This window comes from Aythya ferina (genome assembly GCF_964211825.1).
Source record: "Aythya ferina genome assembly, contig: HAP1_SCAFFOLD_207, whole genome shotgun sequence".
NCBI lineage: Eukaryota > Metazoa > Chordata > Aves > Anseriformes > Anatidae > Aythya > Aythya ferina.
The window spans coordinates 43,847-63,770 of record NW_028181326.1 but is presented as its reverse complement, the minus strand read 5'-3'; the positions used below and the strand labels follow the sequence as shown (position 1 = coordinate 63,770).

Below are 19,924 nucleotides of genomic sequence, written 5' to 3'. Positions count from 1 at the left end.
CACGCGTGTGGGGATGGGAACACGCGTGTGGGGATGGGAACACGCGTGTAAGGGGGTGGGAACACGCGTGTAAGGGGGTGGGAACACGCGTGTAAGGGGGTGGGAACACGCGTGTAAGGGGGTGGGAACACGCGTGTAAGGGGGTGGGAACACGCGTGTAAGGGGGTGGGAACACGCGTGTAAGGGGGTGGGAACACGCGTGTAAGGGGGTGGGAACACGCGTGTAAGGGGGTGGGAACACGCGTGTAAGGGGGTGGGAACATGCGTGTGGGGATGGACACGCGTGTGTGGGAATTGTGACAGGTGTAATGGGCCAGTGCGCACCAGTCTGGACCAGTAAGAACCTAGACAGACCATCACACACCAGTATGAACCAGCACAAAACTGTATGGATCAGTAAGAACTGAGGTGATCACACACCAGTATGGACCAGTAAGAACCTAAACAGACCATCACACACCAGTATGAACCAGCACAAAACAGTATAGACCAGTAAGAACTGAGGTGATCACACGCCAGTATGGACCAGTAAGAACCTAAACGGACCAGCACACACCAGTATGAACCAGCACAAAACAGTATGGCCCAGTAAGAACCTAAATGGTCCAGTGTGCACCAGTATGGACCAGTGCACACCAGTATGGACCAGGAAGAACCTAGATGGCTCATCTGGAACTGGTCATACTGGTGCAATGGCGTAACAGGGGGTAACTGGGCTGGGTCCCGGTCTTACTGGGTCAAACTGGGTCAAACTGGGACATGGGCCCAGCCCAGTGGTAGGAACTGGGGTTGGAACTGGGGCGTGACTGGGATTGGGCTCGGTCCTGGTGGCCCAAACTGGGCTAGAACTGGTTTGGAACTGGTCTTACTGGGCCCAGTGGTGTAAGAGGGGTGGGAGCGGGCCCGAGGCTTACTGGTGGGACTGGGGTTTAACTGGGGTGGAACTGGGTGAGAGGCCATTGATAAAATCAGGGCTGGAACTGGTCTTACTGGGAGGGACTGGGGTCTGTGGAACTAGGCAGCACTGGGAGGAATTAGGTGGCACTGGGAGGAACTGGGAGAAACTGGGTGGGACTGGGGTCTGTGGGTGGGTGGTGGCCAGGATGGGGGGCCAGGGACCGCTCGGACCGGTCGGTGCGGGGGGCACTGGGAGGGACTGGGAGGGACTGGGAGAGACTGGGACAAGGCTGGGAACTGGGGGAGAGGCACAGGGAAGCGGAGGAGGACCGGGAGCGTCGAGGGACCCCGCTGTCCCCAGGGACCCCAAGACCCCCAGGACCCCAAAGACCCAGTGGGACCCCGGTGTCCCCCAGGACCCCCAAGACCCCCAGTCCCTGCTGTTCCCAAGGACCCAGCAGGACCCCAAAGACCTCCAGTGACCCCAAGGACCCCAGGACCCCAAGAACCCAGCAGGACCCCAGTGACCCCAAGACCCACAGGACCCCCAGATCCCAAGGACCCCAAGGACCCCAGGACCCCAGGACCCCCAGACCCCAAGGACCCAGCGGTACTGCAGTGACCCCAAGGACCCCAAGACCCCGAGGACCCTCAAGACCCCACGAACCCCAAGACCCCCAGGACCCCAAGAACCCAGCAGGACCCCAGTGACCCCAAGACCCCCAGGACCCCAAGGACCCAGTGGGACCCCAGTGTCCCCAAGGACCCCAAAGACCCCCAGGACCCCAGGACCCCAAGAACCCAGTGGGACCCCGGTGTCCCTAAGGACCCCAAGGACCCCAAGACCCCAAAGACCCCAGGACCCCAAAGACCCTCAGGACCTCCCAGGACCCCGGTGTCCCCAAGGACCCCAAGACCCCCCCAGCCCCCCAGCGACACTGGAATCCCTGAAGACCCCCGATGTCCCCTCGAAGACCCCCGAGACCCCCCCCGAGACCCCCCCCAAGACCCCTTTAGAGACCCCCGAGCCCCCCCCGGGCCCCCCCCGCTACCGGCTGCGGGTGACAACGGGGACGGAGTGGGGCGCGGGGACGCTGGCGCCCGTCACCGTCACCCTGGTGGGGGCACGGGGCCAGAGCCCCCCCTGCCACCTCGCCTGGCCCCGCCACTGCCTGCAGCCCGGCTCCGTGAGTGCACTGGGGGGGGACTGGGAGGGACTGGGGGGCACTGGGAGGCACTGGGAGCACTGGGGAGGGGGCTGGGGGGCTACTGGGAAGGACTGGGAGAGACTGGGGGGCTACTGGGAGGGACTGGGGGGCACTGGGAGGGACTGGGGGGCTACTGGGAGGGACTGGGGGGCACTGGGAGGGACTGGGAGCACTGGGGAGGAGGCTGGAGGGCTACTGGGAGGGACTGGGAGCACTGGGGAGGGGGCTGAGGGGGTACTGGGAGGGACTGGGAGCACTGGGGAGGGGGCTGGGGGGCTACTGGGAGGGACTGGGAGAGACTGGGGGGCACTGGGAGGGACACTGGGGAGCACTGGGAGGCACTGGGAGCAATGGGTAGGGGGCTGGGGGAGGACTGGGGGGCTACTGGAAGGGACTGGGAGAGACTGGGGGGCACTGGGAGGGACCGGGAGCACTGGGGAGGGGGCTGGGGGGCTACTGGGAGAGACTGAGGGGCTACTGGGAGGGACTGGGAGAGACTGGGGGGCACTGGGAGGGACTGGGAGCACTGGGGGTGGCACTGAGGGGGGCTGAAAGGGGCAGAGGGGGACACTGGGGGTCACTGGGCCGAACTGGGCTGAACTGGGAGCACTGGGAGGGGGTGCTGAGAGGGGATGAAAGGGGTTGGGGGGGGACTGGGGTGCACTGGGCTGAACTGGGAGCACTGGGAGGGGGTGCTGAGAGGGGCTGAAAGGGGTTGGGGGGGGGACTGGGGGGCACTGGGCTGAACTGGGAGCACTGGGAGTGGCACTGAGAGGGGCTGAAAGGGGTTGGGGGGGGACTGGGGTGCACTGGGCTGAACTGGGAGCACTGGGAGCAGGGGGTGACGCCCCCCCCCGACCCCCCCCCCCCCCCAGACGGTGGTGGCCGAGGTGCCCCCGGGCCCCCCCCTGGGGCCGCTGCTGCTGCTGAGGCTGCACAAGGAGCCCCTGGGGGGGGCCCTGCTCCCCGACCGCTGGTTCTGCGCCCACGTCACCGTCACCTCCCCCCCCGGGGACCCCCCCGGGACCCCCTCCCCCGGTGAGGACCCCCCCCGTGGGGACGCCCCCCTCCCCGAGGTCACCTTCCCCTGTTACCGCTGGCTGGAGAGCGGCTGCCTGGAGCTGAGAGAGGGCACTGGTATGGGGGGGGGGGGGCGTGGGGACATGGGGGGGGGCGTGGGGACACTTTGGGGACATGGGGGGGGCGTGGGGACAATATGGGGATGGGGTCATGGGGGGACATGGGGGTGACGTGGGGGCATGGGGACACCTTGGGGACATGGGGACATGGGGGGGGCGTGGGGACACTGGGGGGACATGGGGACAATATGGGCATGAGGGACATGGGGACACCTTGGGGACATGGGGGGGGCGTGGGGACACGTTGGGGACATGGGGGGGGCGTGGGGACACGTTGGGGACATGGGGGGGACATGGGGACAATATGGGGATGGGGTCATGGGGGGACATGGGGGTGACGGGGGGGCATGGGGACACCTTGGGGACATGGGGACAGTATGGGGGTGCGGGACACGGGGACACCATGGGGACATGGGGGTGATGGGGGGGGCATGGGAACACCTTGGGGACACTTTGGGGACATGGGGACATGGGGGGGGGTGGGGACACCTTGGGGACATGGGGACACTGGGGGGACATGGGGACAATATGGGGATGGGGGACACGGGGAAACCATGGGGACATGGAGGGGATGGGGGGGGCAAGGGGACACCTTGGGGACATGGGTGGTGCGTGGGGGTGAAGGGGTGCACTTTGGGGACACCTTGGGGACACCTTGGGGATATGGGGACACTGGGGGGACATGGGGACAATATGGCGGTGGGGGACACGGGGGGACATGGGGGTGACGGGGGGGGCATGGGGACACGTTGGGGACATGAGGGGGGCGTGGGGACACCTTGGGGACATGGGGGGGGCGTGGGAACACTCTGGGGACACCTTGGGGACACGGAAACACCATGGGGACATGGGGACACCGTGGGGATTGTCCCTGTCCCCCCGATGTCCCCCAATGTCCCCATGTCCCCCCAATGTCCCCCTGTACCCCCTGTCCCCCCCATGTCTCCCCCATGTCCCCCTGTCCCCAATGTCCCCCTGTCCCCCCCATGTCCCCAATGTCCCCCCCCTGTCCCCAGCCCGCACGCCCCGGGAGGACGCCTCGGAGCCGCGGCTGCTGCGGCACCGCCTGGAGGAGCTGCGGGAGCGCAGGGAGGCCTTCCAGTAAGGGACTGGGAGCACTGGGAGGGACTGGGAGGGGCTGGGAGGGGATTGGGAGGGGATGGGAGGGGATTGGGAGGGACTAGGAGTGGACTGGGAGGGACTGGGAAAGGATTGGGAGGGACTGGGAAAAGATTGGGAGGGACTGGGAGGGACTGTGAAGAACTGGGAGGGGACTGGGAGCACTGGAAGGGACTGGGAGGGGCTGGGAGAGGACTAGGAGGGGATTAGGAGGGGACTGGGAGAGGACTGGGTGGGACTGGGAGGGGACTGGGAGGGGATAGGAGGGGATTAGGAGGGACTAGGAGTGGACTGGGAGGGACTGGGAAAGGATTGGGAGGGACTGGGAGGGACTGGGAAGGAATGAGAAGGGAATGGGAGGCACTGGTGTGTCAATGGAAGAATTGGGGAGGCACTGGGAGGGCACAGAGGGGGTTACTGGTGGCACTGGGAGGCACTGGGGTGTTAGTGGGAGAACTGGGGGGCACTGGGAGAACTGGGGGCACTGGGAGGGTGTTACTGGTCTTACTAGGAGACACTGGGGAGCACTGGGAGGTACTGGGAGGACACTAAGGTGGTTTCTGGTGCCACAGGGAGGCACTGGGGTGTTAGTGGGAGAACTGGGGGGCACTGGGGGGGCATTACTGGGGGCACTGGGAGGGGGTTACTGGTCTTACTGGGAGGCACTGAAAGGACTAAGGTGGATTCTGATGCCACTGGGAGGCACTGGGAGAACTGGGGTGCACTGGGAGAACTGGGGGGCACTGGGGGGTGTTACTGGGGGCACTGAGAGTGTTCCAAGGGGGTTACTGGTCTTACTGGGAGGCACTGGGAGGACACTGAGGTGGTTTCTGACACAATTGGGGGCACTGGGTTGTTACTGGGACACACAGGGGTGTTACTGGGAGACCTGTGATGACACTGGGAGAACCAGGGTGACACTAGGGGGGCGTTACTGGGGGCACTGGGAGGGGGTTACTGGTCTTACTGGGAAGCAGTAGGAGGCACTGGGAGGACACTAAGGTGGATTTTGATGCCACTGGGAGGCCCTGGGAGAACTGGGGGAGCACTGGGAGAACTGGGGAGCACTGGGGGGTGTTACTGGGGGCACTGGGAGGGGGTTACTGGTCTTACTGGTCCTACTGGGAGGCACTGGGAGGACACTAAGGTGGATCCTGATGCCACTGGGAGGCACTGGGGTGTTACTGGGAGAACTGGGGTGTGACTGGGAGAACTGGGGGGCACTGGGAGGCCACTTGGGGGCGTTACTGGGGGCACCGGGAAGGCGTTACTGGTTCTTACTGGTCTTACTGGTCCCCCCAGGTGGGAGCCCTTCGCCCCGGGGTGGCCGTGGCGCCTGCGGGCGCTGCCCCCCCTCCTGTGCCCGGGGCCCCCCCCCGGCCCCCCCGGGCCCCCCCCGCTGTCCCCCAGCCTGGCCTTCCCCCTGGGACACCAAGCCACCGTGGCCGCACGCATCGCCGCCGCGTGAGTGGCCCCAAAAAGCCCCAAAATGGCCCCAAAAGGCCCCAAAGGGTCCCAAAGGGCCCAAAAGGGCCCAAAGGGCCCCAAAAGGTCACAAAGGACCCAAAATGAGGGGCCCCAAATGGCCCCAAAAGGCCCCAAAGGGTCCCAAAAGGCCCCATAAGGCCCCAAATGGCCCTAAATGGCCCCAAAAGGCCCCAAAATGGCCCCAAAAGGCCCCAAAGGGTCCCAAAGGGCCCAAAAGGGCCCAAAGGGCCCCAAAAGGTCACAAAGGGCCCAAAATGAGGGGCCCCAAATGGCCCCAAAAGGTTCCAAATGAAGGGCCCCAAAAGGCCCCAAAGGGTCCCAAAAGGCCCCATAAGGCTCCAAATGGCCCCAAATGGCCCTAAATGGCCCCAAAAGGCCCCAAAGGGTCCCAAAAGGCCCCAAAAGGCCCCAAAAGGCCCCAAAGGGTCCCAAAGGGTCCCAAAGGGCCCAAAAGGGCCCAAAAGGGCCCCAAATGAGGGCCCCCTAATGGCCCCAAATGGCCCCATGTCCCCATAACCCCATATATCACCATAACCCCATGACCCCATGACCCCACAACCCCACAACCCCGCACCCCATAACCCCATCTCCCCCTGTCCCCATCTCCCCGTATATCTCCACAACCCCTCGACCCCATAACCCCATGATCCCATAATGCCATGACCCCATAACCTATAACCCCATATCCCCCATCCCCATGTCCCCATATAACCCCATAACCCCACAACCCCGCACCCCATAACCCCCCATCCCCCTGTCCCCATATCCCCATGACCCCATAACCCCACGACCCCATATCCCCCTGTCCCCATATCCCCGTATCCCCATATATCTCCATAACCCCACACCCCCACAACCCCATAACCCCACGACCCCATAACCCCATGACCCTATAACCCCATATCACCCCATCCCCCTGTCCCCCCAACCCTATGAACCCCATATCCCCATGACCCCCCAACCCCACGACCCCATAACCCCACAACCCCATAACCCAATGACCCCATAACCCCATATTCCCCTATCCCCATATATCTTCATAACCCCACGACCCCATAACCCCGTGACCCCATAACCCCATAATCCCACAACCCCATATCCCCCTGTCCCCATGTCCCCATATAACCCCATAACCCCACGACCCCATAACCCCACGACCCCATGACCCCATATCCCCCATCCCCAGCCAGGTCCGGGTGCGGCTGCGGGGTCTTCACGGGGGGGGCTCCTGGCGCAGCTTCGATGAGCTCCACGAGACTTTGGGGTGCCCGGGGACCCCCGCCGGCGGTGAGTGCCCCCCCCGCACCCCAAAAACCCCATAGCACCCCAAAAACCCCGTAGCATCCCAAAAAAAACATAGTACCCCCCAAAACCCCATAGCACCCCAAAAACCCCATAGTACCCCCAAAAAACCCATAGCACCCCAAAAACCCGTAGCACCCCAAAAACCCCATAGCACCCCAAAACCCCATAGCACCCCAAAAAACCCGTATTACCCCCAAGAAATCCATAGCACCCCAAAAAAACCATAATACCCCCCCAAAAAACATAGCACCCCAAAAACCCCATAGTACCCCAAAACCCCATAGCACCTCAAACCCCCTGATAACCCCACCCCGGCGGGGGTGGGGGGGGCATGGCCGGTTTTTGGGGTCCCCCGGTGTTTGGGATTTGGGGTTTGGGGTCGATCCCGGTGTCGAGGTTTTGGGGGACCCCAAATGTCTGGGGTTTTGGGACCCCCCATTGAGGGGTTTTGGGGTCCCCCACTGGCAGAGAATTGAGGTCCCCCCGGTGTTATAGGTTTTGGGGTCCCCCAGGGTCCAGGTTTTGGGGTTCCCTTGGTGTCAGGGATTTTGGGGTCCCCTGCTGTGGGGTTTTGGGGTCCCCTGTTATGAGGGGTTTTGGGGTCCCCCCGCGGGTTTTGGGGTCTGCACTGTGAGGTTTTGGAATCCCCTATTATCAGGGTTTTTAGGATCCCCCATGTCCAGGTTTTGGGGGCTCCTGCTGTGGGGTTTTGGGATCCCCTATTATCAGGGCTTTTGGGGTTGTCCCAGTGTCAAGGGTTTTGGGGCCCTCATATCCAGGTTTTGGGGTCCCCACTGTGAGGTTTTGGGGTCCTCTCTTATCAGGTGTTTTAGGGTCCCCCCCGTGGGGTTTTGGGGTCCCCTCTTATCAGGAGTTCTGGGGTCCCTGCTGTGTGGTTTTGGAGTCCCCTATTATCAAGGCTTTTGGGGTCCCCCCCGTGGGGTTTTGGGGTCCCCTCTTATCAGGAGTTCTGGGGTCCCTGCTGTGTGGTTTTGGGGTCCCCTATTATCAAGGCTTTTGGGGTCCCCCCCGTGGGGTTTTGGGGTCCCCGCTGTGAGGTTTTGGGGTCCCCTCTTATCGGGGTTTTGGGATCCTCTCTTATCAGGGGTTTTGGGGTCCCCTGCTGTGTGGTTTTGGGGTCCCCTATTACCAGGGACTTTTGGGGTCTCCCCGTGGGGTTTTGGGGTCCCCATTGTGAGGTTTTGGGGTCCCCTATTATGAAAGGTTTTTGGGTTCCTGCTGTGTAGTTTTGGGGTCCCCTATTATCAGGGCTTTTAGGGTCCCCCATATCCAGGTTTTGGGGTCCCTCTGTGAGGTTTTGGGGTCCCCTATTATAAAAGGTTTTGGGGTCCCCTGCTGTGTGGTTTTGGGGTCCCCTATTATCAGGGGTTTTAGAGTCTTCCCCCCCGTGGGGTTTTGGGGATCCCCTATTATGAAAGGTTTTGGGGTCTCCCACTGTGGGCTTTTGGGGTCCCCGCTGTGTGGTTTGGGGATCCCCTATTATGGAGGGTTTGGGGATCCCCTATTATCAGGGATTTTTGGGGTCCCCCCGTGGGGTTTTGGGGTCCCCGCTGTGAGGCTTTGGGGTCCCCTCTTATTGGGGTTTTGGGGTTTTCCCCGTGGGGTTTTGGGGTCCCCTCTTATCGAGGTTTTGGGGTCCCCGTGTGAGGTTTTGGGGTCCCGCAGAGTACGTGGTGCGGCACTGGCGGGACGACGCGTTTTTCGGGGCGCAGTACCTGAGCGGGGTGAACCCCGTCCTGCTGCGCCGCTGCCCCCGCCTGCCCCCCAACTTCGCCGTCACCCCCCCCATGGTGGCCCCCAGCCTGGGCCCCGACACCTGCCTGCAGCGCGAGATGGAGGTGGGGGCGCGTTTTGGGGGGGGGGGGCGTTTTGGGGGGTCGGGGAGGGGGGAAGGGGTTGGGGGGGGAAGATTTGGGGGGCACAAGGGTTGGGGTCCTAGGGATTAAGGGGGCAGGGGTTGGGGGGACAGGGACTGGGGGGGCAGGGATTGGGGTTTCTTTGGGTTGGGGGTCCCAGGAGTTGGGGTCCCAGGAACTGGGGGGGGGGGAGGAAGGGGGCAGGGATTGGGGGTCCCAGGAATTGGGGGGGCTCAGGGATTGGGGTCCTAGGGCTTGGAGTTCTTGGGATTGGGATTCCTTTGGGTTGGGGGTCCCAGGAATTGGGGGGTCTCAGGATTTGGGGTTCCCAAGGTTTGGGGGTCCCAGGAATTGGGGGTCTTAGGAACTGGGGTCCCAGGCACTGGGGTTCGGGTGGTCCCAGGCATTGGGGGGTCCCAGGAATTGGGGGGGGGGGGCAGAGATTGGGGTCTCAGGAATTGGGGTCCCAGGGTTTGGGGTCCCGGGGATTGGGGTCCCAGGGTTTGGGCTCCCAGATATTTTGGGGTCCCAGGTGTTGGGGTCACCGGGTCTCAGGAATTGGGGGTCCCAAGATTTTGGGGTCCCAGGAATTGGGGGTCCCAGAAACCGGGATTCCCAAGGGTTGGGGTCCCAATCCCTGGGGGGGGGGGGGGGAGAAACCAAGCAGTGAGGTCCTGGGGTGGGGGTCCCGAGGGGGGGGGGGGTCCTGGGTGGGGGTCCCGGGCGGGGGTCCGACGGTGTCCGTGCAGGGGGGGCGCGTGTTCGTGGCCGACTACGCGCTGCTGGAGGGGCTGCCCACGGGGCGCATCGGGGGGGAGCCCCAATTCACCGCCGCCCCCCTCTGCCTGCTCTGGCTGAGCCCCGAGGGGACGCTGCTGCCCCTCGCCATCCAGGTAGGACCCCCCGGGGGGGGGGGGCGATGTCCCCCCCTGACCCCGTGTCCCCGTGTCCCCATGTCCCCATATCCCATGTCCCCATTTCCCATGTCCCCATATTGCCCTGCCCCATGGCCCCATGGTGACCCCATGGTGACCCCATGGTGACCCCATGGTGACCCCATGTCCCCATATTCCCCTGTCCCGTGTCCCCACGTCCTATTCCCCCTGTCCCATGTCCCCATTGTCCCCAATTCCCCACACCCTACATCCCCCTGTCCCATATCTCCATGTCCCCACGTCCCCTATCTCCATGTCTCCATGTCCCCATATCCCCATGTCCCCTGTCCCATATCTCCATGCCCCCGCATCCCATATCCCCGTGCCCCCACCCCGATATCCCCACGTCCCCACGCCCCCCACCCCCATGTCCCCACATCCCCACGTCCCATATCTCCACGTCCCCATGCCCCCCACCCCAATACCGCCACCCCAATACCCCCACCCCAACACCCCCCCAATACCCCCCCACCCCAACACCCCCCAACCCCAATACCCCCACCCCAATACCCCCACCCCAACACCCCCCCAATACCCCCCCACCCCAACACCCCCCCCAATACCCCCCCACCCCAACACCCCCCCAATACCCCCCCCAATACCCCCACCCCAACACCCCCCCCAATACCCCCCCACCCCAATACCCCCCCACCCCAATACCCCCACCCCAACCCCCCCCCAATACCCCCCCACCCCAATACCCCCACCCCAATACCCCCACCCCAACACCCCCCCAATACCCCCCCACCCCAACACCCCCCCCCAATACCCCCCCACCCCAACACCCCCCCCCAATACCCCCACCCCAATACCCCCACATCCCCACACCCCCCACCCCAATACCCCTCCACCCCAACACCCCCACCCCAACACCCCCCCCAATGCCCCCCCCCAACACCCCCCCCAATACCCCCCCACCCCAATACCCCCCCACCCCAACACCCCCACCCCAATACCCCCCCCAACACCCCCCCACCCCACTACCCCCACCCCAATACCCCCACGTCCCCGTATCCCATATCTCCATGCCCCCCCCCAACACCCCACCCCATTACCCCCACCCCATTACCCCCCCCACCAACACCCACCCCCCCCCGTGTCCCCCCCCCCCAGCTGTCTCAGCAGCCCGGCCCGGAGGTGCCGGTGTTCGTGGCGGGGGACGCGCCGTGGTGCTGGGAGCTGGCCAAGCTGTGGGTGCGCAGCGCCCACGTGCAGCTGCACGAGGTGGTGGCTCACCTGCTGCTCACCCACTTCCTGGCCGAGGTCTTCGCCATCGCCACCCTGCGCCTGCCCGCCTGCCACCCCCTCTACAAGGTGGGCCCCGAAACCCGCGCCCCGAAACGTGCGCCCCGAAACGTGCGCCCCGAAACCTGAGCCTGAAACCCGCACCCAAAAAGCTGAACCCAAAAAGCTGAACCTAAAAACCTGAACCCCAAAACCCGCGCCCCGAAACCTGAGCCTGAAACCTGCACCCCAAAACCCGCACCCCAAAACCTGAGCCTGAAAACCCGCACCCCGAAACCTGTGCCCCGAAACCTGAGCCTGAAAACCCGCACCCAAAAAGCTGAACCCCGAAACCTGAGCCTGAAACCTGCACCCCAAAACCTGCACCCCAAAACCTGAGCCTGAAAACCCTCACCCCGAAACCTGCACCCCGAAACCTGAGCCTGAAACCTGCACCCCAAAACCTGCACCCCGAAACCTGAGCCTGAAACCTGCACTCCAAAACGTGCTCCCCGAAACCTGAGCCTGAAAACCCGCACCCAAAAAGCTGAACCCAAAAACCCGCACCCAAAAACCTGCACCCAGAAACCCGCACCCAAAAAGCTGAACCCAAAAAGCTGAACCCAAAAAGCTGAACCTAAAAACCTGAACCCAAAAACCCGCACCCAAAAACCCGCACCCAACAACCTGCACCCCGAAACCTGCACCCCGAAACCTGAGCCTGAAACCTGCACCCCAAAACCCGCACCCCGAAACGTGCGCCCCGAAACGTGCGCCCCGAAACCTGAGCCTGAAAACCCGCACCCCAAAACCCGCACCCCAAAACCTGAGCCTGAAAACCCGCACCACGAAACCTGTGCCCCGAAACCTGAGCCTGAAAACCCGCACCCAAAAAGCTGAACCCCGAAACCTGAGCCTGAAACCTGCACCCCAAAACCTGCACCCCAAAACCTGAGCCTGAAAACCCTCACCCCGAAACCTGCACCCCGAAACCTGAGCCTGAAACCTGCACCCCAAAACCTGCACCCCGAAACCTGAGCCTGAAACCTGCACTCCAAAACGTGCTCCCCGAAACCTGAGCCTGAAAACCCGCACCCAAAAAGCTGAACCCAAAAACCCGCACCCAAAAACCTGCACCCAGAAACCCGCACCCAAAAAGCTGAACCCAAAAAGCTGAACCCAAAAAGCTGAACCTAAAAACCTGAACCCAAAAACCCGCACCCAAAAACCCGCACCCAACAACCTGCACCCCGAAACCTGCACCCCGAAACCTGAGCCTGAAACCTGCACCCCAAAACCCGCACCCCGAAACGTGCGCCCCGAAACGTGCGCCCCGAAACCTGAGCCTGAAAACCCGCACCCCAAAACCCGCACCCCAAAACCTGAGCCTGAAAACCCGCACCACGAAACCTGTGCCCCGAAACCTGAGCCTGAAAACCCGCACCCAAAAAGCTGAACCCCGAAACCTGAGCCTGAAACCTGCACCCCAAAACCTGCACCCCAAAACCTGAGCCTGAAAACCCTCACCCCGAAACCTGCACCCCGAAACCTGAGCCTGAAACCTGCACCCCAAAACCTGCACCCCGAAACCTGAGCCTGAAACCTGCACTCCAAAACGTGCTCCCCGAAACCTGAGCCTGAAAACCCGCACCCAAAAAGCTGAACCCAAAAACCCGCACCCAAAAACCTGCACCCAGAAACCCGCACCCAAAAAGCTGAACCCAAAAAGCTGAACCCAAAAAGCTGAACCTAAAAACCTGAACCCAAAAACCCGCACCCAAAAACCCGCACCCAACAACCTGCACCCCGAAACCTGCACCCCGAAACCTGAGCCTGAAACCTGCACCCCAAAACCCGCACCCCGAAACGTGCGCCCCGAAACGTGCGCCCCGAAACCTGAGCCTGAAAACCCGCACCCCAAAACCCGCACCCCAAAACCTGAGCCTGAAAACCCGCACCACGAAACCTGCACCCCAAAACCTGCACCCCGAAACCTGAGCCTGAAAGCCACACGCAAAAAGCTGCACCCCAAAACCTGCACCCCAAAACCTGCACCCCAAAACCTGAGCCTGAAAACCCGCACCCAAAAACTCGCACCCAAAAAGCTGAAGCCAAAAACCCGCACACAAAAAGCTGCACCCAAAAAGCTGAACCTAAAAACCTGCACCCCAAAACCCGCACTCCGAAACCTGAGCCTGAAAACCCGCACCCAAAAAGCTGAACCCAAAAACCCGCACCCAAAAAGCTGAACCTAAAACCTGCACCCAGAAACCCGCACCCAAAAAGCTGAACCCAAAAAGCTGAACCCAAAAAGCTGAACCTAAAAACCTGAACCCAAAAACCCGCACCCAAAAACCCGCACCCAACAACCTGCACCCCGAAACGTGCGCCCCGAAACCTGAGCCTGAAACCTGCACCCCAAAACCCGCACCCCAAAACGTGCGCCCCGAAACCTGAGCCTGAAACCTGCACCCCAAAACCTGCACCCCAAAACCTGAGCCTGAAAACCCGCACCCCGAAACCTGTGCCCCGAAACCTGAGCCTGAAAACCCGCACCTAAAAAGCTGAACCCCGAAACCTGAGCCTGAAACCTGCACCCCAAAACCTGCACCCCAAAACCTGAGCCTGAAAACCCGCACCCCGAAACCTGCACCCCGAAACCTGAGCCTGAAACCTGCACCCCAAAACCTGCACCCCGAAACCTGCACCCCGAAACCTGAGCCTGAAACCTGCACCCCGAAACCCGCACCCCGAAACGTGCGCCCCGAAACCTGAGCCTGAAAACCCGCACCCCAAAACCCGCACCCCAAAACCTGAGCCTGAAAACCCGCACCCCGAAACCTGTGCCCCGAAACCTGCACCCCAAAACGTGCGCCCCGAAACCTGAGCCTGAAAACCCGCACCCAAAAAGCTGAACCTAAAACCTGCACCCAGAAACCCGCACCCAAAAAGCTGAACCCAAAAAGCTGAACCCAAAAACCTGCACCCAAAAAGCTGAACCCAAAAAGCTGAACCTAAAAACCTGAACCCAAAAACCCGCACCCAAAAACCCGCACCCAAGAACCTGCACCCAAAAACCTGCACCCAAGAACCACACCCAAAAACCTAAACCCAAAAACCTAAACCCAAAAACCTAAACCCAAAAACCTGTACCAAAAAACCTGCACCCAAAAAGCTGCACCCAAAATCCTGTATCCCAAACCTGTACCCTAAACTTGAACCCAAAAACCCGCACCCAAAAAGCTGAACCCAAAAACCTGAACCTAAAAACCTGTACCCAAAAACACGCACCCAAAAACCCACACACAAAAATCTGAACCAAAAACCTGAACCTAAAAACCTGCACCCATAAACCCGCACCCAAACACCTGAATCCCAAACCTGTACCCTAAAACCTGAACCTAAAAACCTGCACTCAAGAAAACTGAACCCAAAAACCTGCACCCAAAAATCTGCACCCAAAAACCCGCACCCAAAAAGCTGAACCCAAAAAGCTGAACCCAGAAATATCCCATGTCTGATGTCCCCATGTCCCCATATCCCCACAATCAATGTCCCCATGTCCCTATGTCCCCATGTCCTGTGCCCTACCTCTGATGTCCCCGTGTCCCCATATCCCCATGTTCCATGTCCCCATGTCCCCATATTCCACCCCTGATGTCTCCATGTCCCCATATCCCCATTCCCCACGTCCCCACGTCCCCATATTCCATGTCCCATGTCCCACCTCTGATGTCCCATGTCCCCATGTCCCCACATCCCCATGTCCTCGTGTCCCCAAGTCCCCACGTCCCATATCCCATATCCTCACATCCCCACGTCCCACCTCTGATGTCCCCATCCCCATATCCCCACGTCCCAAAGTCCCCATATTCCGTGTCCCATGTCCCACCGCTGACGTCCCCATGTCCCCATATTCCATACCCCATGTCCCCATATCCCCACATTCCACCTCTGATGTCCCCATGTCCCCATATCCCCCGTGTCCCCATGTCCCACCTATGATGTCCCCATGTCCCCACGTCCCCATATTCCATGTCCCATGTCCCACCTCTGATGTCCCATGTCCTCATGTCCCCATGTCCCCATCCCCATATCCCATATCCCCACGTCCCCACGTCCCCACGTCCCCACGTCCCATGTCCCACCTCTGACGTCCCCATGTCCCCATATCCCATACCCCATGTCCCCATATCCCCACATTCCACCTCTGATGTCCCCATGTCCCACCTCTGATGCCCCCATGTCCCCACGTCCCCATATTCCATGTCCCATGTCCCACCTCTGATGTCCCATGTCCTCATGTCCCCATGTCCCCATCCCCATATCCCATACCCCCACGTCCCCATGTCCCCATATTCCATGTCCCACCTCTGATGTCCTATGTCCTCATGTCCCCATGTCCTCATCCCCATATCCCCATGTCCCCACGTCCCATATCCCATACCCCACGTCCCCCTGTCCCCATATCCCATACCCCATGTCCCATATCCCATATCCCCACGTCCCCCTGTCCCCATATCCCATACCCCATGTCCCCCTGTCCCCTACCCCCAGCTCCTGCTGCCCCACGGCCGCTACACCTTCCACATCAACATCATGGCCAGGGACAAACTCCTCAACCCGGGGGGCATCATCGACCAGGTCAGCGCGGGGTCAAGGGGGGGGGTCGTGGGGACACGGGGACACCGGGAGGTGACGGGTGACGTCCCCCCCAGGCCGCGGCCATCGGGAGGGAGGGGGCGCTGGAGCTGGTGGCCCGCGCCACGGCGGCGCTGAGCTACGCGGAGCTGTGCGTCCCCGATGACATCGCGCGGCGCGGCGTCGCCGACGTCCCCAACTACCACTACCGGGACGATGCCCTGGAGATCTGGGGGGCTATCGAGAGGTGGGGGGCAAGGGGGTGACGCGGGGGGGGGGGGGCGTGGGGATGGGGACATAGGGAGGGGGACATTGGGATGGGCATGGGGTCATGGGATGGGGACATAAGGAGGGGGACATTGGGGATGGGGACATTGGGGATGGGGATATTGGGATGGGATCATGGGATGGGGACATGGGGGTGGGGACGTGGTGATGGGGACATTGGGGATGGGGACACTGGGGATGGGGACATCAGGGATGGGGACATTGGAGTTGGGGACATGGGGATAGGGACACGGGGATGGGAATGTGGGGATGGGGACATTGGGGATGGGGTCACAGGATGGGGACATTGGGGATGGGGATGTGGGGATGGGGACATGGGGATGGGGACATGGGGATGGGGACGTGGTGATGGGGACATTTGAGATGGGGACATGGGGATGGGGACATCAGGATGGTGGTTTGGGGATGTGGACATTGGGATGGGGACACTGGGGATGGGGTTATGGGGTGGGGACGCCGGGATGGCAGGTATGGCCCCGTCCCCGTGTCCCACCGGTGTCCCTGTGTGTCCTGAAGCTTCGTGGAGGGCATCGTGGGTCTCTACTACCACGAGGACAGTGACGTGGTCGAGGACCCCGAGCTCCAGGATTGGGTGGGCGAGATCTTCACCTACGCTGTGCTGGGCAACGAGAAATCGGGTACGAGGCTGGTGACGGTCGGGGTCGTGGTGATGGTCATGGGGATGGTCATGGTCATGGAGATGGTGATGGCCACGGTCATGATGATGGTCATGGTCATGGAGATGGCCATGGTCATGGTGATGGTCATGAAGATGGTCATGGTCATGGTCATGGAGATGGTCATGGTCATGGAGATGGTCATGGTCATGGAGATGATCATGGAGATGGCGATGGCCATGGGGATGGTCATGGGGATGGTCATGGTCATGGTGATGGTCATGGAGATGGTTGTGGTGATGACGATGGTCATGGTGATGGCAATGGTCATGGTCATGGTCATGGCAATGGTCATGGAGATGGTGATGGCCACGGTCATGGCGATGGTCATGGTCATGGTCATGGTGATGGTCATGGAGATGGTCGTGGTGATGGCGATGGTCATGGCGATGGTCATGGCAATGGTCATGGTCATGGTCATGATGACGTGGCCACGGTCACTGTCACGGTGGCATCCTGGTGATGCTCATGGCCATGATCCTGGTCATGATGAAGGCCACAGCCATGGCCGTGGTCATGATCACATCACGGTGACGGTCACGGTGATGGCCATGGCCATGGTCATGGTCACGTCAAGGCCAGCACGGTCACGATCCCGTCATGGTGACAGTCTGGGTGACTGTCACGGCCATCATCGTGGTCCTATCATGATGGCTCATTGATGGTGACAATCCTTGCCATGGTCACGGCCACGGTGACAACGATGGCGATGGCCACGGTGACACTACAGCCACGGTCACATCGCAGCGATGGTGACAACAGTGGCCATGAAGATGGGGTCACGGCCAAGGTGCCCCCATCACGGCCACGTCTATGGGGGGCGGTGGGAGGACGCGAGCCACCCGGGGTGATGACGTCACCGATGACGTCACCCGGGGTGTCACCCCCAGGCTTCCCGGCCAAGCTCTGCAGCCGCCCCGAGCTGGTGAAGTTCGTCACCATGATCATCTTCCGCTGCTCCGCGCAGCACGCCGCCGTCAACAGCGGGCAGGTAGCACCGGGGGGACGCGGCGGGGACACCCGGGGGGCGTGGGGGACACCAGGGGACGTGGTGGGGTCACCTGGGGGCGTGGGGGACACCAGGGGACAGGGTGGGGACACGTGGTCACAGGGCTCAGGGCTGGCCGTGGAGAAAGCTTGGTGGCCATGGGGGGCACTGGGGGGCATGGCAGAGAGCTGAGTGGCCGTGGGGCAGGACAAAGAGCCAGGTGGCCCTGGAGGATCATTTGGTAGCCATTGGGTAGCCATGGGGCCCATAGAAGAGGAGAGGGATTGAGGTGGCCCTGGGGAACCATTTGGTGGCCATGGGGCTCATGGGGTCCATAGAAGAGGTCAGGGACTCAGGTGGCCCTTGGGGACCCTGTGGTGGCCACGGGACAGGATGAGGCCCCAGGTGGCCCTGAGGGACCATTTGGTGGCCACGGGACTCACAGGGTCCATAGAAGAGGTCAGGGACTCAGGTGGCCCTGGGGGACCCTGTGGTGGCCACAGCACAGGACAAGGCCCCAGGTGGCCCTGGGGGTCAATTTGGTGGCCATGGGACAGGACAAGGCCCCAGGTGGCCCTGGGGGTCAATTTGGTGGCCATGGGACAGGACAAGGCCCCAGGTGGCCCTGGGGGTCAATTTGGTGGCCATGGGACAGGACAAGGTCCCAGGTGGCCCTGGGGGTCAATTTGGTGGCCATGGGACAGGACAAGGCCCCAGGTGGCCCTGGGGGGACCATTTGGTGGCCTCGGGACAGGATGAGGACCCAGGTGGCCCTGGGGGACCAGTTGGTGGCCCTGGGGTGGCCACAGGGCTAATGGGACCCAGAGAAGAAGACAGAGACCCCGGTGGCCTGGAGGGGACCCTGTGGTGGCCACGGCACGGGACAAGGCCCCGGGTGGCCCTGGGGGACCATTTGGTGGCCACGGGACGTGACGAGGCCCCAGGTGGCCCCGGAGGGACCCGTGGTTGCCCCCGCCCCCCAGTACGACTTCTACTCCTGGATGCCCAACGCCCCGGGGACCATGCGGTGCCCCCCACCACGGACCAAGGCCGAGGCCACCGCCGAGAGCTTCTTGGCCACCCTCCCGTGCCCCGCGGCCACCGGCGCCCTCCTCGCCCTGCTCAGCGTCGTCAGCTACGAGGCCGGCGAGCGGGTGAGCTGGGGTGGGAGCCCCCCCGCGTCCCCAGGGGTCCCCAACTGTCCCCAAGGGTCCCCAAATGTCCCCAAGGGTCCCCAACCTCGCCCAAGATTCCCCAACATCCCCCAAGGGTCCCCAACATCCCCCAAGGGTCCCCAAATGTCCCCAAGGGTCCCCAACCTCTCCCAAGAGTCCCCAACATCCCCCAAGGGTCCCCAAATGTCCCCAAGGGTCCACAAATGTTCCCGAGGGTCCCCAATGTCCCCAAGGGTCCCAACCTTCCCCAAGGGACCCTCACATCCCCAAGGGACCCCAAGGGACCTCCCCACTCCCCAGGGGACCCCAAAGGGACCCCCATGTTCCTAAAGGACCCCAAGGGAACCCTACATCCCCGAGGGACCCCAAAGGACCCCCATGGCCCCAAGTTACCCCAAGGGACCTCCCCATCCCCCAAGGGACCCCAAGGGATGTCCCCATCTCCAAGGGACCCCAAGAGACCCCTGGGACCCCAACCTCCCCCAAGGGACCCCCATGTTTCTAAGGGACCCCCACATTCCCAAGGGACCCCCATACCCCAAAGAGACCCCGAGCGACCTCTCCCTTCCCCAACACCTCCCCCATTCCCCAAGGGACCCCTCCCCGTTCCCCCTGGGACCCCTCCCACCTCAACCCCGTACCCCCCACCCATGGGTGCTGGTGCCACAGCGCCCGCTGGGCTCGTACCCCGAGGAGCACTTCACGGAGGAGGCCCCGCGGCGCCTGCTGGGCGCCTTCCAGCGCCGCCTGGCCCGCATCTCCCGGCACATCCAGCGCCGCAACGCCGCGCTGCCCCTGCCATACCCATACCTCGACCCCGCCGCCATCGAGAACAGCATCGCCATCTGAGGGACGTCCCCAATGTCCCCTGGCGTCCCCTGGTGTCCCCAAGACCCCTAGGAGTCTCCCAAGTCCCCAAATCCCCCGGTGTCCCCAATGTCCCCAACGCCGCGCTGCCCCTGC

General features: G+C 62.5%; 1 protein-coding gene across 1 annotated transcript; it reads left to right on the top strand.

The window, feature by feature from the left end:
- Positions 1–620: 620 nt before the first annotated feature.
- LOC311428953 (polyunsaturated fatty acid lipoxygenase ALOX15B-like) lies at positions 621–19,924 on the top strand (the record flags this gene model as incomplete). Its single annotated transcript, XM_084540156.1, has 15 exons — positions 621–638; positions 1,872–2,084; positions 2,981–3,242; positions 4,261–4,345; positions 5,774–5,827; positions 7,038–7,138; positions 8,843–9,015; positions 9,783–9,926; positions 11,082–11,282; positions 15,750–15,836; positions 15,911–16,080; positions 16,638–16,759; positions 17,689–17,789; positions 18,770–18,940; positions 19,631–19,924. 15 exons carry the CDS (start codon positions 621–623, stop codon positions 19,808–19,810), a joined length of 2,082 nt encoding a protein of 693 aa, XP_084396282.1. The 3' UTR covers positions 19,811–19,924.